General features: G+C 36.6%; 1 protein-coding gene across 5 annotated transcripts in view; it reads right to left on the reverse strand.

Annotated features, from left to right (window-relative positions):
* KMT2E (lysine methyltransferase 2E (inactive)) overlaps positions 1-14,565 on the reverse strand; it is a 100,460-nt gene that overhangs the window by 43,345 nt on the left and 42,550 nt on the right. For 4 of the 5 annotated variants that reach the window (XM_043588639.1, XM_043588636.1, XM_043588637.1 and 1 more), the window contains 2 exons: positions 2,540-2,654; positions 1,048-1,277 (listed from right to left, as the gene is read on the reverse strand). In XM_043588639.1, the coding sequence (XP_043444574.1) occupies positions 1,048-1,277; positions 2,540-2,654 (345 nt within the window). Of the gene's footprint in view, positions 1-504; positions 594-1,047; positions 1,278-2,539; positions 2,655-14,565 lie in introns of those variants that run through there. The other variant, XM_043588640.1, reaches the window with a different exon arrangement.

Genomic DNA, 14,565 nt, shown 5'->3' on the forward strand with positions numbered 1-14,565 from the left:
AAAAATTTACTCAAAACTTCACATTTTTACATAAAAATATCAAATTTCACCTTCCAAATTAAGACTAATTTTCCCCCTTTTTGGCAAAGGTAAATCATCTTTTTAAAATATAACCCTACATGCATGTTTATATCAATAACATCCAACTCCTAACCACCTAATAAATGAGAACAATATTACAAATAATGCAAAGTAATTTATATTTGGCTCTAAGATGTATTTTTACACTCACGTTCAAATATGGGTATATGCTATACTATTTCAAATCAAATAATGAAGCTATGCCATAAAGATATGACCCATGAAATTGTGTAAAGCTACCAAACTTTCTTACCCACTACAGTGCACTGCTTAAATATACATACTCTGCTTCCCACTCTGTGCAGGGGACGGACTCAGTAACTTTCAGGCTGAAATCCTATTCCCTCTCCATCCTCCCCAACTCCCTCACCCCCCAAAAAAACAAAAACAAAAATAAAACCCCACTTTCTGTCCCAATCACACCTTCTCTAGGGGAGGAGGCCTTTCTTGGTGGTTGAACCAGGGTTGGGGGAGGGGAGACTGTGGTTCTGGTTCAAGGAGACTCCAGAGTGCTGCAAGGTTCAAGTCAAAAGGAGGTGAGAGAGTCAAGTCAAACAAACATCCATCAAAATGTATAATTCCCCCAAACTGGAAAATCACAGTGACTACACAGCACAAATAACTCCAAAGGAAATTCGCAGGGCTCATTTTTCTATCTTGTCTACCACTGTATGTAGTTGTATTATTACTGAATGAGCAAAAACAGAGATGTGATCCTACATGAATAAAGTTCAGAACTGAATGCCTATTATGCAATTAACAATGATTTCTGATAAACTCTAAGAGAGCTTCTTTCCCATAGGGGCTTTTTCTAGGAACAAAATAAACTGCACTGATAACAGCAGAAGTCTCACTTAAAAACCACATTCATCAATTCCTTCAAAAGTGACTTTATCTTTTCCAAGGTTAACAATCAAAGGTTAGCAGCATTCAAGAAAAGTAAACTAATGGTGTAAAATATTTTACCTGCATTTGTCACAACAGATCATGTATCCATCATCATGTGTAAAACCACATATGCACCTGGTTACATCAGTACCATAACTTCCATCCTCAGATGTGCTGATTGTAGTAGCACTGGAAGTTTCATCAAAGTTAGGAGTGGTAAATATGCCTACTTCATTTTTGCTAATAAGAACTGATGGAGGAGGGGAAGCCGGAGGTGTTGGAGGAGGACGAGCACCATAATTATGGTCCTGGATAAATGAACACAAATACAGCACAATATATATAATTTCAGCAACAATATAAACTAAGTAACTAAAATAAAATTCAGTCCTTAATTTGAATATTCAAGAAATATGAAGTTGGCCTATTTCTTCCTTAATACCTTTAAAATAACAACTTGGTAAAGCTATAAATTAAACCATACTAATAAGTGAAAATGTCAGTCTACCTCAGTCACCTGCACAATGACTTCCCTTAAACTCCATGCCCTCACCTCCCTAATCAAAAGACATCCTCACAGTCCTATGGACATAGAGCTCCACCTTCTAGAGGCAGGCACACAATGTGAAGGGTAAAAAAAAAATAACCTCAGGAATGTGGAATGTGGAGGCTCAAGAATAACAAAAACAACCACAAAGACATATTATCATTATTAAGTATATAACAGAAGATTTTTTTAGGAATTGGTTTTTATGCTGGTCCCAGTGGCAAAAATCCCTCACAGTTGTACCTGGATAATATCACAAATATGTCCAGTTCTTCAACTGTTTCAGTGTAACCTCTGCCTCTTATTAGCTATGCAACACTGAACAAGTTAATTTAGGTAAGCCTCATTTTCTCAGCTATGAAATGGGGATGAAAATTATGCCCATCTCATGAGGTTGGTTTTGAAGATCAAATGAGATAATATATGTACAAATGTTTAGCACAGGGGGACCTGGGTGGCTCAGTCATTCAAGCATCTGACTCTTGATCTCAACTCAGGTCATAATCTCATGGTTCTGTGCTGACAGTGCAGAGCCTGCTTGGGATTCTCTCCCTCCCTTTCTCTCTCTGTCCCTCCCTCACTATGAGCATGCAAAAAAAAAAAAAAAAGTTTAGCACAAAGCCTGGCACATAAGTGCTCAAAAAATGGTAATTATATAATTTACAATAAAATTATTATATAATTTAGAACCAACAGTAGGTAATACAATACAGTTCTATCTCTGGCTTTTTTATAGAGGAGGTAAAGAATTAGAATACCACACTATTAATAGTATAAAATGCAAAATAATAATAATAATAATAATAGCAAAACTTCTAGGGAATACCTCTAATAGAATTTTAATCCTTTGAATAAATATAGTTAGAGCAATAAAAAATTAAACTATAAATTATATACCTAATTGTTTAGATAATATAAGTATGGATTTTTAAATGTTTTCTTTTCAGGCACAATTACTACAAACATCTACTTTCAGTCTCTAGATATAAAAAATACCCTTCCAGAGAAACATTTGACACTTACCGCATAGGGCAAACCGATGTAACTGTGTGAATGATGCGAGCTGCTGGTATACAACTGGTGGGGATAACTGTTGGATTTCTCAACTACCACAGGGCTAGCTTCTACGGATTCTGGTCTGGAGGGGGAAAAGTTGCATCAAAGAGAATTCCATTCATTTTTGTTCTGTTCAATCAATTTAAAATTATAAGCGTTTATTTTATTGCTATACAAATGTCTTTTTTTTTTTTTTTTAAATTTTTTTTTTCAACGTTTATTTATTTTTGGGACAGAGAGAGACAGAGCATGAACGGGGGAGGGGCAGAGAGAGAGGGAGACACAGAATCGGAAACAGGCTCCAGGCTCTGAGCCATCAGCCCAGAGCCTGACGCGGGGCTCGAACTCACGGACCGCAAGATCGTGACCTGGCTGAAGTCGGACGCTTAACCGACTGTGCCACCCAGGCGCCCCCAAATGTCTTTTTATAGTAGGCAGACACCTGTGGATAAGATATATCCTATCTAGGTTCTGTATCTTAACCAGACTTTTTAAAAAATCAGTGTCTCCGGGCGCCTGAGTGGCTCAGTTGGTTGAGCGTCTGACTTCGGCTCAGGTCATGATCTCTATGTCTGTGAGGTTGAGCCCCGCGTCTGGCTCTGTGCTGACAGCTCAGAGCCTGGAGCCTGCTTCAGATTCTGTGTCTCCCTCTCTCTCTGTCCCTCCCCTGCTCATGCTCTGTCTCTCTCTCTCCAAAAATAAGTAAACATTAAAAAAAATTTTTAAATAATCCTTAAATAAATACATAAATACATAAATGTCTCACCTCCCAAATTCAAATAGTTTCCCTATCATTAAAAAAAAAAATTATCAGAGGGGCACATGGGTGGCTCAGGTGGTTAAGGATCCCACTTTGGCTTGGGTCATGATCTCACAGTTCGTGGGTTTGAGCCCCACATTGGGCTCTGTGCTGACAGCTCACAGCCTGGAGCCTGCTTCAAATTCTGTGTCTCCCTCTCTCTCTGCCCCTCCCCCATTCTCACTCTGTCTCTCTCTCTCTCTCTCAAAAATAAACAAACATTAAAAAGGTTATCAGAGAGTAAACATTATTTGAATACTCAATGGCATCAGGGACACTAGGCACAGGGGTAGAGAAAAGTAGCAGAAATAATTTAAACAGAACCAAGAACACAATGAATCCATGTGGCCCCGAATGTGAATGTGAAATATACATTTCAATGTTCAAAACTGTATGTATGTGTTAGTGTGCCAAGATGTAATGAAGCCTTGGAAAGTATCAGTAAAGTTAAGAAATAAGAAACCTCACAATGAACCAAGATTTACTTATGAAAAAATAGAAGCAGCAACCTGTGGTAGAGTAAGATCAGCAGTTCTGGTCCATAATGGTTAAGTGAGGATAACCTGACCAACAACTGATACAACTGAGACTAACAACTCACGCACTGTGATTGACCTGTGAGCTCTCTGGTCTAGAATTTTACATATATCACTTTGCCAACTTCTTTACTCATATCAATCCTCCTGAGCCTTATTCCTGGTAATACCTATTTATTGATCAATGTAGCAGTGAAACTACTCCTGAGGCTAATTCACAATGAAATTAATTTCTCCCTGGCACACACAAAACATGATTTGTTTCTGTGCCTTTATTCTTACCGTGGCCACCATTTGAGATGATTTTTTCATGATACCCCTTATCCTACCTCTTATCCAAAACTTGCCCTTAGAAGTTAGTACTGTTTGCACTCTTCATGGTTTAAAGACTTCTTAATGCAGTTACACTCTAGTGGTCTTATTTCTATAGTTGACAGCTTCTTGACATACTCTTCCCACCCACCCCCAACTCACTCCCCTGCACAAAGTCTCAATTTAGCTCTAAGTGGCTGCTGCTGTGAGATCCAGGATTCTAGAACCAGTAGAGAAGGAGGCACAAACTGAGGTTGTTCCACGGTTCTGGAGGAAATTACAGAAGAAGAGCCTCCAAAATGTTCCGAATACTTTGAAAATCAATACTCATCTAATGTCTATGGTGTTATTTTAAAAATTTCCTCCTTCTTTTAAAAAAGAAACGTCTTTTAAATTTAAAATCAACACATTCTCATTGCATAAAACTTAAATATATAAGTACATAAGAAAGTGAAAGACCATGTCTTCGAACCTCAAACCTTCAAACTTAAAACCTCAAACACAAACCTTAGGATGCCATGTATCTCCCTCTAAATTGTTTCTAATATACTATTTGTTTTTTCACAATTTGCTTTGTCCATCTTTCAGTGTCAATGTGTATCTACCCTATTTTTGGTAATAACTGCTTACTTCATTATATAAATGTACATGGTTTATTTAACAATTTCCCTATTTGTGGATATTTGGGTTTTTTTTTAACTTATTTTTTATTTGAGAGAGAGAGAGGGAGAGAGAAGGGCAAAGAGGAAGAGAGAGAGAGAGAGAGAGAGAGAGAGAGAGAGAATACCTTAAGCAGGCTCCACGCTCAGTGGGGAGCCTGACATGAGGTTCAATCCAAGACCCTGGGATCATAACCTGAGCCAAAATCAAGATGCTCGACTGACTGAGCTACCCAGGCGCCCCAGGGGACATTTATTTCTATTTTTCACTGTTAAAGGTATCACTGCACTTGTACACCCTTCAATATATCCTCTCGAAATACATGGTAGTATTTCTACAGCATGCATCCCTGGAGACAGAAATGCTCAACAAAAGGGTAAATGCATGTAAAATGGATAGATATTAGCAAACTGCCTTTGACTGCTATACAAAATCAATTGCTTTAAAAAATCTTTAAAACTTACATGAAAGGAAGAAGTGGAGTTTTGGCAACTCCTGATCTATAATACTGTTATTAAGGTAATATGCACCTATTGTGGCCAAAATAGAAAGACTCCCACTTAAAGATTTAGAGTAATCTCTGACCATACTGCTAAAGAGCATAGTAAAAACTTTGCTATTTTGGAGCAGTTAATGGTTAAGCATAAAAAAAAAAACTTTCAGCACAAAAGCAGGTAAGTTCAAGCATGTAAGCAAGTCACAAATGCATAATTTCATGATTCAAATTGAAGCTGCAGCAGTGATTACTGGCAATGATCATTTGGCAATTTCTGTATTAATAATTATTTTTTAATTTACATCCAAATTAGTTACCATATGGTGCAACAATGATTTCAGGCGTGGATTCCTTAATGCCCTTACCCTTGTAGCCCATCCCCCTCTACCACCACCCCTCCAGCAACCCTCTGTTGGTTCTCCATATTTAAGAGTCTCTTCTGTTTTGTCCCCCTCCCTGTTTTTATATTACTTTTGCTTCCCTTCCCTTATGTTCACCTGTTTTGTATCTTAAAATCCTCATATGGGTGAATTCATATAATATTTATCTTTCTCTACTTTTGCTTAGCATAATACCCTCTTATTCCATCCAAGTGGTTGCAAACGGCAAGATTTCATTCTTTTTGATAGAAAGCAGAAATTCTTCATCAAGATCCTCATTTCTAATGCTGCTTATACTAAAAGTAATTTTAAAAAGAAGCTAACAGTTACTTTTTAAAAATTTTGGGGTTGCCTGCGTGGCTCAGTTGGTTAAGCGGCCGACTTCGGCTCAGGTCATGATCTCGCGGTCCGTGAGTTCAAGCCCTGCGTCGGGCTCTGTGCTGACAGCTCAGAGCCTGGAGCCTGTTTCAGATTCTGTGTCTCCCTCTCTCTGACCCTCCCCCGTTCATGCTTTGTCTCTCTCTGTCTCAAAAATAAACGTTAAAAAAAATAAAATAATAAAAATAAATAAAAAATTTGGTTGACCTATTTTAAGGATTTTCCTGAACTATAAGAGAGCATTAAAAAAAATAATAATAATAACACAACATATATACTTAGAAATATTCTTTAAAAGTACCATGGTGCTAAATATCCTCAAAGCTCTGCATTTCCACAACATAGTAAACATGAAAACAACTTTGTGACAAATACCAAAAGTCAAGCATCCTTTGATCCAGTAAACCCATTTTGGGGAATTTATCCTAAGAAAGAAATTCCCACTAAGACTTGTAGATTTGAGATATTTACTGTAATACTATTCATAAAGCTATATATAAGAGGAGAAGTCATTTAAATATCCAATCACAAAATGATTAATTAGAGGAGCCTGGCTGACTCAGAAGAGCATCTGACTCTTGATCTCAGGGTCATGAGTTCAAGCCCCACACTGGGCATGCAGCCTACTTTAAAAAAAAAAAAAAAAAAAAAAAAAAAGATTAAATCCATGCAAATCTACTGTATTTACATATGGACAGCACCTTGGCAGGAACTCATAGTAACAAAAATCACTACACTGAAGTCATAGGAGTTTTCTTCAAAATCTTCTGGAACATTATCATAAAGCCTTAATAAACTTTTAATGGCAGGGCTAAAGGGATAATAAACACAATAACGAATTTGTGTGTGTGTCTCTCCCACACACACACACACACACATAAATACCAAAGTAAAGGTATAACATTTATCATAAAGAAACTACATTAGCATAGTATTTTCTATAAATAATTACATATCCAAACATAAACCATGGTGCTGTGTTTATCCCACAAACAGATGAGATTTCACTTACATAATTTTGATGTCACTTTTTAAATAGTATGAAAATTATTTGTACTCATTCAGACGTGGTTTTTGTGTATGTTCTTAAATCACTGAAACAATGACCATTGTCAAAAAGATAATCTCTATCCATGGGAAACTTCCCAAAAGATAATCATCGTCTAGCCTGATAATTCAAAATGTTAAAAAACAACATGTAATTAAAGTATTCATAATATATGAGCAGTAAGGTATGGTCAAATGATCAAAACAGAATTTGCAGATGAACTCACTTTTTCAAAACTCTGAATTCTGTTTCCCACAAATTGAGGATGTGAAATGCATAAAGAGTTTCTAATATACAACTTGGCTCTAACACTGAATTAAGAAATACGCTCTCTTGTTAACTAAGCCAATACTCAGATACTAACTGCTTCTTTTGAAAGTTCCCTAATAGCTAATGAATGCAGAAGGAATGATCAAATTAGAAAAATCATGAATTTTCAACCCTCTAGAGATAATGAATTTAGGCAACAGATACCCATGGATGCTAAAACCTTGAAAGGTTGGAACCTGATGAACAGGTAAGGCTAACAATACCTGAACCTGTTGATCCTTTTTTATCATTACTGAAAGTTAGACAACCAAGTTTTATGTGCCTAATAAAATGCAACAGAAAGTACAAAGTCTCACATATGAAGGATCATGCTGAAAAGAAAACAGAAGGAAAATGAGAATGGGAAAAAAAAAATCTGAAGCTAATCACATCTCTAGATCTAAATACTGTTTATAGAAATATGGGGTTAGGGACACCTGGATGGCTCAGTCAGTTAAGTGTCCGACTTCAGCTTAGGTCATAATCTCACCGTTCATGAGTTCAAGCCCTGCATTGGGCTCTGTGCTGACAGCTCAGAGCCTGGAGTCTGCTGCAGATTCTGTGTCTCCCTCTCTCTCTACCCCTCCCCTGCTCACACTGTCTCCTCCAAAAAAAAAAAAAAGAAAAAAAGAAAAAAAGAAATATGGGGTTAAGTAGAATAATACATGACAGCAAAAAAAGAAACAATAGGCCAAATTCATAATGTTCAAACTTCTATATACCGAATGACTCAGTTTCTTCAATAGTATATGGTATGAGGGCAAAAAAATTTTAAAGGTTGCCTCAGAACCTTGAAAAAGAGATTCAAAGATACTTCAATCAAAAACAATGTGTGGATCTTGTCTGGATGCCAATTTGAACACACCAATCACAAAAAGACATTTTTGAGACAAGTAAGGGAAATTTGAAGATAAATTGGGTATTTTATATTAAAAAAGTGTTAGGGCATCTCACTCTTGATTTTAGCTCAAGTATGATCTCAGGGTTGTGAGATTGAGCTCTGTGTCAGATTCCACACTGAGTGTGGAGCCCGCTTAAGAGTCTCTGCCCCTCCCCAACTCACACTCTTTCTCTCAAAAAAAAAAAAAAGTATTAATTTTGTCATATGCGGTAACAGTGTTGTGGTTAAAAAAATCCTTATCTGTAAAGTGATTATACTGAAGAATATATAGGTAAAATGATGGGAGAATTTGCTTTAAAATACTTAAGTAACACTATAAGACAGATGAAATAAGACTGGCAAAATGCTAAATACTGATGAAGCTGAGTAATGGCCTAATGGCCACTTGGGATTATTATACTGTTCTCCCTACTGTTGTATATATTTTTCTATTTCCTTATTAAAAAAGTTTTTTAAGCTCCCAAGCTTCTTATTTTACATTGAATATCCTTTACACAATAGATACCTCTAAGAATGATACACTATCTCCTTTCCTCCCAACTCAGGAAGATATCCTGGACGTTTTGATTTCTCCCATCCAAGTACTAACCAGACCCAACCCTGCTTAGCTTCCAAGATCAGGCGAGATCGGGCACGTTCAAGGTGGAATGGGCATAGACCTAGGCAATTCTATTTCTAAGCCTCTTCTGTGGAATCTCAACCCTTACTTCTTGATTTCAACACATTTCTCAAGGCGTATTACTTCAAATGCTCAAGGAGCACTTTCCTAACTGCTTCAACTCATCACAATTTTTATAAATCCTATGGATCCCTATTACTACTTATTTACCATACCGTTAATTTATTACTTTTCATGTAATACTTTTGTATGCTATCAACCATATTATTTACATGCATTTATTATTTTTTTCTCCCAAATTACAGCAAAATTAACAAGGAGACTTCTCTATTAAAAAGAACATGGAGGATGCCTGGCTAGCTTAGTCAGAAAGAGCATGAGACTCTTAATCTTGGAGTTGTGAGTTTGAGCTCCACGTGGGGTACAGAGATTACTTAAATAAACTAAAAAAAATTTTTTTAAATGGAGTTGGGACTTAACATGTCTAAGGCTGGCCATTCAATGGGTACAGTTCAGCAGTCACCTTTTTAAAATTGTGCTTTTTATTTGTAATGTGGGGTAAATATGCCTGTTTCACCTTCTTCCTAGCAATACAGATAAAACTCAAATGATAGGATATGAAAATGCATTTTTTCAACTATAATGCATTATACACATGTGTAACAATACTTATTTCTTCAGAAATGTCTCTCAAGTGTAACTAAATATTCAGTCTTAAGTTGCTTTTCAACTTTATTTTCAAACCTTAACTCCACAATAATTCAAACTTCCAACAGTGATTTTAAGTACAAGGTCTAGTAGCTACACCTGTTTTAAATATATCACTAAATTTGCAAGGTATCAAAACATTGTTGATATTTAAATCATTTAGTAAATATTGAGCACTAAATATATGTTAAAGTCCCTACAAAGTTTATTCTTCTAAAAGTATACTCCCCTAAGTCTTAAAATTATATTGAAATATGTGCGTTCTAATTTTTTTTTTTTAATCCTTATTTATTTTTGAGAGAGTGAGGGAGACAGAGCATGAGCTGGGGAGGGGCAGAAAGAGAGGGAGACAGAGAATCAGAAGCAGGCTCCAGGCTCCGAGCTGTCAGCACAGAGCCTGATGCAGGGCTCGGACTCACAAACTGTGAGATCATGGCCTGAGCCAAAGTCAGATGCTCAACCGACTGAGCCAACCAGGCACCCCTTTTCATGTTTTGTTTTGTTTTTAATGTTAGGGAGACAGAGCATGAGTAGGGGAGGGGCAGAGACAGAGGGAGACACAGAGTCAGAAGAAATGAAATAAGTGCCTTAAAATACAGTGGTTCCTTGGTAATCTTTCTATAAAGCAGATTTTTAAAATATATTTTCTTAAAGTCTTCACAGAGTAAAAGACTAAACTTTATATCAAAAAATGCAATCTGTATAATCATGAGTCTGTAACATTGATATAATAAGGTCTGAAGGGGCTTCTGGGTGGCTTAGTTAAGCTCAGGTTCATGGGATGGAGCCCTGCATCAGGTTCTACACTGTGAGCACAGAGCCTGCTTGGGATATTCTCATTCTCATTCATATTCTCTCTCACGCGCGCTCTCTCTCTCCACCCCCCCCGCCCCCCATCCTCTGCTCATGCTCACATGCTCTCTCAAAAAATAAATAAGCTTTTTAAAAAATAAGGTTTTTAAAAAATACAAGGTTTCAAAATTCTAGGTCAGGGATTCAGAGCATTATTCAGTGAAACAAAATACATTTTACTGCTACTATATATATATGTATATATATCACTAATCTAACACACCAATATACATATATCCCTTTTCTATACTTACCTTCCTTGTATTTTTTAAACATGCTAAGCTCCAGGAGGCCAGGACCTATTACTGTAACAAAGGTTATTTACTATCAACAAAATAAGAAATAGGAAATGATTTAACAACAGAATGGGATTAATGTTTTAATTTTAGTTCTAGTCATTCATAATTTTGACACAAGAGCTAAGTAAGCAAGGAAATCTCTATTGCAACAGGGATTTTTGAAATGTTTGTTTTTAAATTAATAACTTTAAAAAGTTTCTGGTTGGAAAGTTTCTTAAGAGGCTATACATAGGTATGTTCAGCTTAAGCATGTCAATGAAAAAACCAACATGATTTTGTGGAATACTTAATATACACGTGTAAGGTTAATGTAGATTAACAACATCTGACACAATACATTAGATTCATTGTTCACCCAACCTAATATCCAACATGTTAAACCAAGAAGCTATATGTGAGCTCCTTGGAGAGAACTTTTATTCAAAACCTTTGCAAAGGAATAATTTATTGTCTCTCCTTAAAAGTCTCAAGGTGCTCTCCAGTTTTTACATTTTAATGTTAAGTGATTAGCTAAGTACCTGTCCATATAGATGGGTCCACTGAACTATCCTGTTTCTTGATACATAGATCTCAATCTTATTAACTATCTTTTTTTCTTGTCTACACTCAACGTGAGGCTCAAACTTGTGTGCCTGAGATCGAGTCACATGCTCCACCAACTGAGCCAGCCAGGCACTCCTTATTAATCATCTTTTTAACACAGCCCCTTAAGCCCTAGTGATCTTCATCTTTCTTCAGATCCATTTATTTCTTCAATAAGATGTGGCAGACAGAAAAGCAGGGTACTCCAGACATGAGCATAATATACTCTGTAGAAAGTGATGATGATCTCATGACAAATCATTTTCTGGATTCTTTTGACATGGTTTACTATACCAAGTTAAAAAATCATCTTAGTATTTCTGTCCTTGCCCATAGTGAAACATTTGCCATTTTCCGACTCACAGTATTCTCAAATTTGTATCTTATCACCACTAATATATGCTTTCAGTATATAAAAGAATGAATCTGAAGACACCATTATGCAGCCCCTATTCCAAAGCAGTCTTATAGACATTAAAATAAGAGCAACCCTAGTGATGCAGGAGGACCCTGTTGTTCATACCACTTCATCCAGAAAATTTATTCCTACACTGCTTCCATCTATGATGAAACCCAGTCATAAAAATTTTTCTAAGTTTTTTTTGTGAATTAACCTTCCAGTCAAAGGAGCATACAAACTATAATTCAACAAGTAGTTCTATGATGGTGTTCATTATGTGTATTTAAGGTACCTTGCTAGATTCGAGATAGGATAAAAATATATAAAACATACTCCTATCACTCAAAGAGTTTTGGAAAAGCAGGGTTAACAAAAAAGAGACAAGTACACAAAAACCACTATAAAGGCAAAACAGGATAATGTCATAAGAGAGGTATGGGCAAATGCTTAACCAAACTCTTTCCTCCTGTGTGAGGCTCTGCTCTTTAGCTAACTTTCTACCTGTTACCCTAAAGCCTGATAAGCTAATTTGCTATATTGCTAAGCAAATTAAAATGACCCTTGATTGGTAAGTAAATTGTGTCTGGATTGAGAAAACTATAAATACTTGATGAGGATGCCATAGATTTGAACTTCCTAAAGATGCAGTGACTCTTCTAACTGACATGTCCCTCCACAGGGAACCTGGAAACTCTGCCTGTGCTTGTTAACAACAAATACCGCCTTCTGAGGGATATAAGGCTTCTAAATCAGGAGACTCTCACACCATCCAAGGTGGACCTCAACTCTTTGTACATGACCACCACCTGAGAAGCCAAAGAAAATAACTCCTGGATGGTTGACTGTACTCCTTCCTATATGCTCTCAGACACGAACACCTGATGCTAACTTCTGATAAAGTGTGGCTCCTGTCCTGTATACCATGAGACTAGTGTCAAGTATGGCCTGTGACAGTCTTGTGAGTCTGTATGTTTAGCTGAATCTAACATGACCTCCTTGTAGAAGCTGCAGAAGTTCAAAGTACAAGTCTCCAGATTTAAGGGGATTCAAAAGAAAAATGTATCTACTTGAGTAACAGGGAGGATAAGGAATAACATCATGAGGTTTCACTAAAGGTGAGACTACTTCTGAAAGTTATAGAGGACTTTGAACATTTGAAGAAATGTTGAAGAAATGAAGAAATACCAAGTATTTCTTCTATTGGAAAAAATATATATTTTTTAAAAGCAATAATGGTGGCACCTGGCTGGCTCAGTTGGTAGGGCATATGATTCTTGATCTTGGAGTCATGAGTTCAAGCCCCATGCTGGTGTAGAGATTACTTAAAAATAAAATCTTTTAAAAAATAATAAAAAGCAGTAATGGTAGAGAAAGACAATATCCCATGCATATGCAAAAAGAGGAAAAAAATGGCATGGGGAGTCTTCAAGGAGTACAGAGAGGTCAGTTAGACTTCAGAATAGTGTTTGTTTAGTTAGCTGTTTGTCAAAATTACGTAACACACAAAACCCTGCAATGGAGGGGCATTTTTCTTTGTAAGATTTAGATTTAGAGAAACACTCCATTAAACTAGGTCTTTAGGTCATCTGTGTACCAACGGCATCAACACAAACACTTGCACTGAAATCTCATGGTAGTATTCAGTATAAAGTGGTGGTCATCCAGGATCACTCTAAACATAAATTCTCTACCTAGCTCGAAATTAAAATAACAAAAAATTAAAGCTTCATAAGGCTCATTGAGCACCATGGGGATTACATCCATAGATCTCAATATAACTAACACAGATTAAACATTGAGGGCCTCGTGTTTGCCAGGGACTATGAAAGACAAAATGACAAGACACTGTCCCTATCTTCAAGGAACTTAGAAAATATAGTTTTAGTCATTCAATAAACATTTTGGTACACATTAAGTAGAAGACACTGAGATGCTGGAAATTAAAAAATAAAGAAGGAAAAGTGGTCCTTCTCAAGAAAGTGATGTATGGGGAAGACAAGTATATCAGTGATTACAGTAGTGTCATCAGAGGTGTATGCATAGGGGTTCTTCATAATAGTAATCACATTCACCAAATTTTAAAGAATGAAAAGTTAACAAGCCTGAGAACTAAGAGAGGTGGAAGAAATGGAGAGGGTATTCCAGACAGAAAGTACACATGCAGTCAGAGGTATAAACATCAAGACATGTTTAAGCATGTTTCTCTACACAAGACTGACAGAACACCAGCATCACAATCACCTGTAATGCATGTTATAATTGTTTTACACTCTCCTTAACCAAATGAATAAAACATTTTAAAGATCAGGCTCAGAAATCTGCATTTTAATAAGCACTTTCAACTTTATGTTCACTGAAGTTTAGGAAGCAAAGATTAAGAACTGGTTGTATACCTCGACACCACAAAATTCCAAATAATCCAGTTTAAAAATGGGCAGAGGACCTGAATAGACATTTTTCCAAAGAAGATACAGATGGCCAACAGACACACGGAAAGATGTTCACCGTCACTAATCATGAGGGAAATGCAAATAAAAACCACAATGAGGGTATCACCTTACACAGGTCAGAATGGCCAGAATCAAAAAGTCAACAAATAAGTATTGGTATGGATGTGGAGAAAAAGGAATGCTCATGCACTGTTGGTGGGAATGTAAACTGGGGCAGGCACTCTGGAAAACAGTATGGCGGATCCTCAAAAAATTAAAAACAGA

This window comes from Prionailurus bengalensis, chromosome A2, assembly GCF_016509475.1.
Source record: "Prionailurus bengalensis isolate Pbe53 chromosome A2, Fcat_Pben_1.1_paternal_pri, whole genome shotgun sequence".
In the NCBI taxonomy this organism is placed as follows: domain Eukaryota; kingdom Metazoa; phylum Chordata; class Mammalia; order Carnivora; family Felidae; genus Prionailurus; species Prionailurus bengalensis.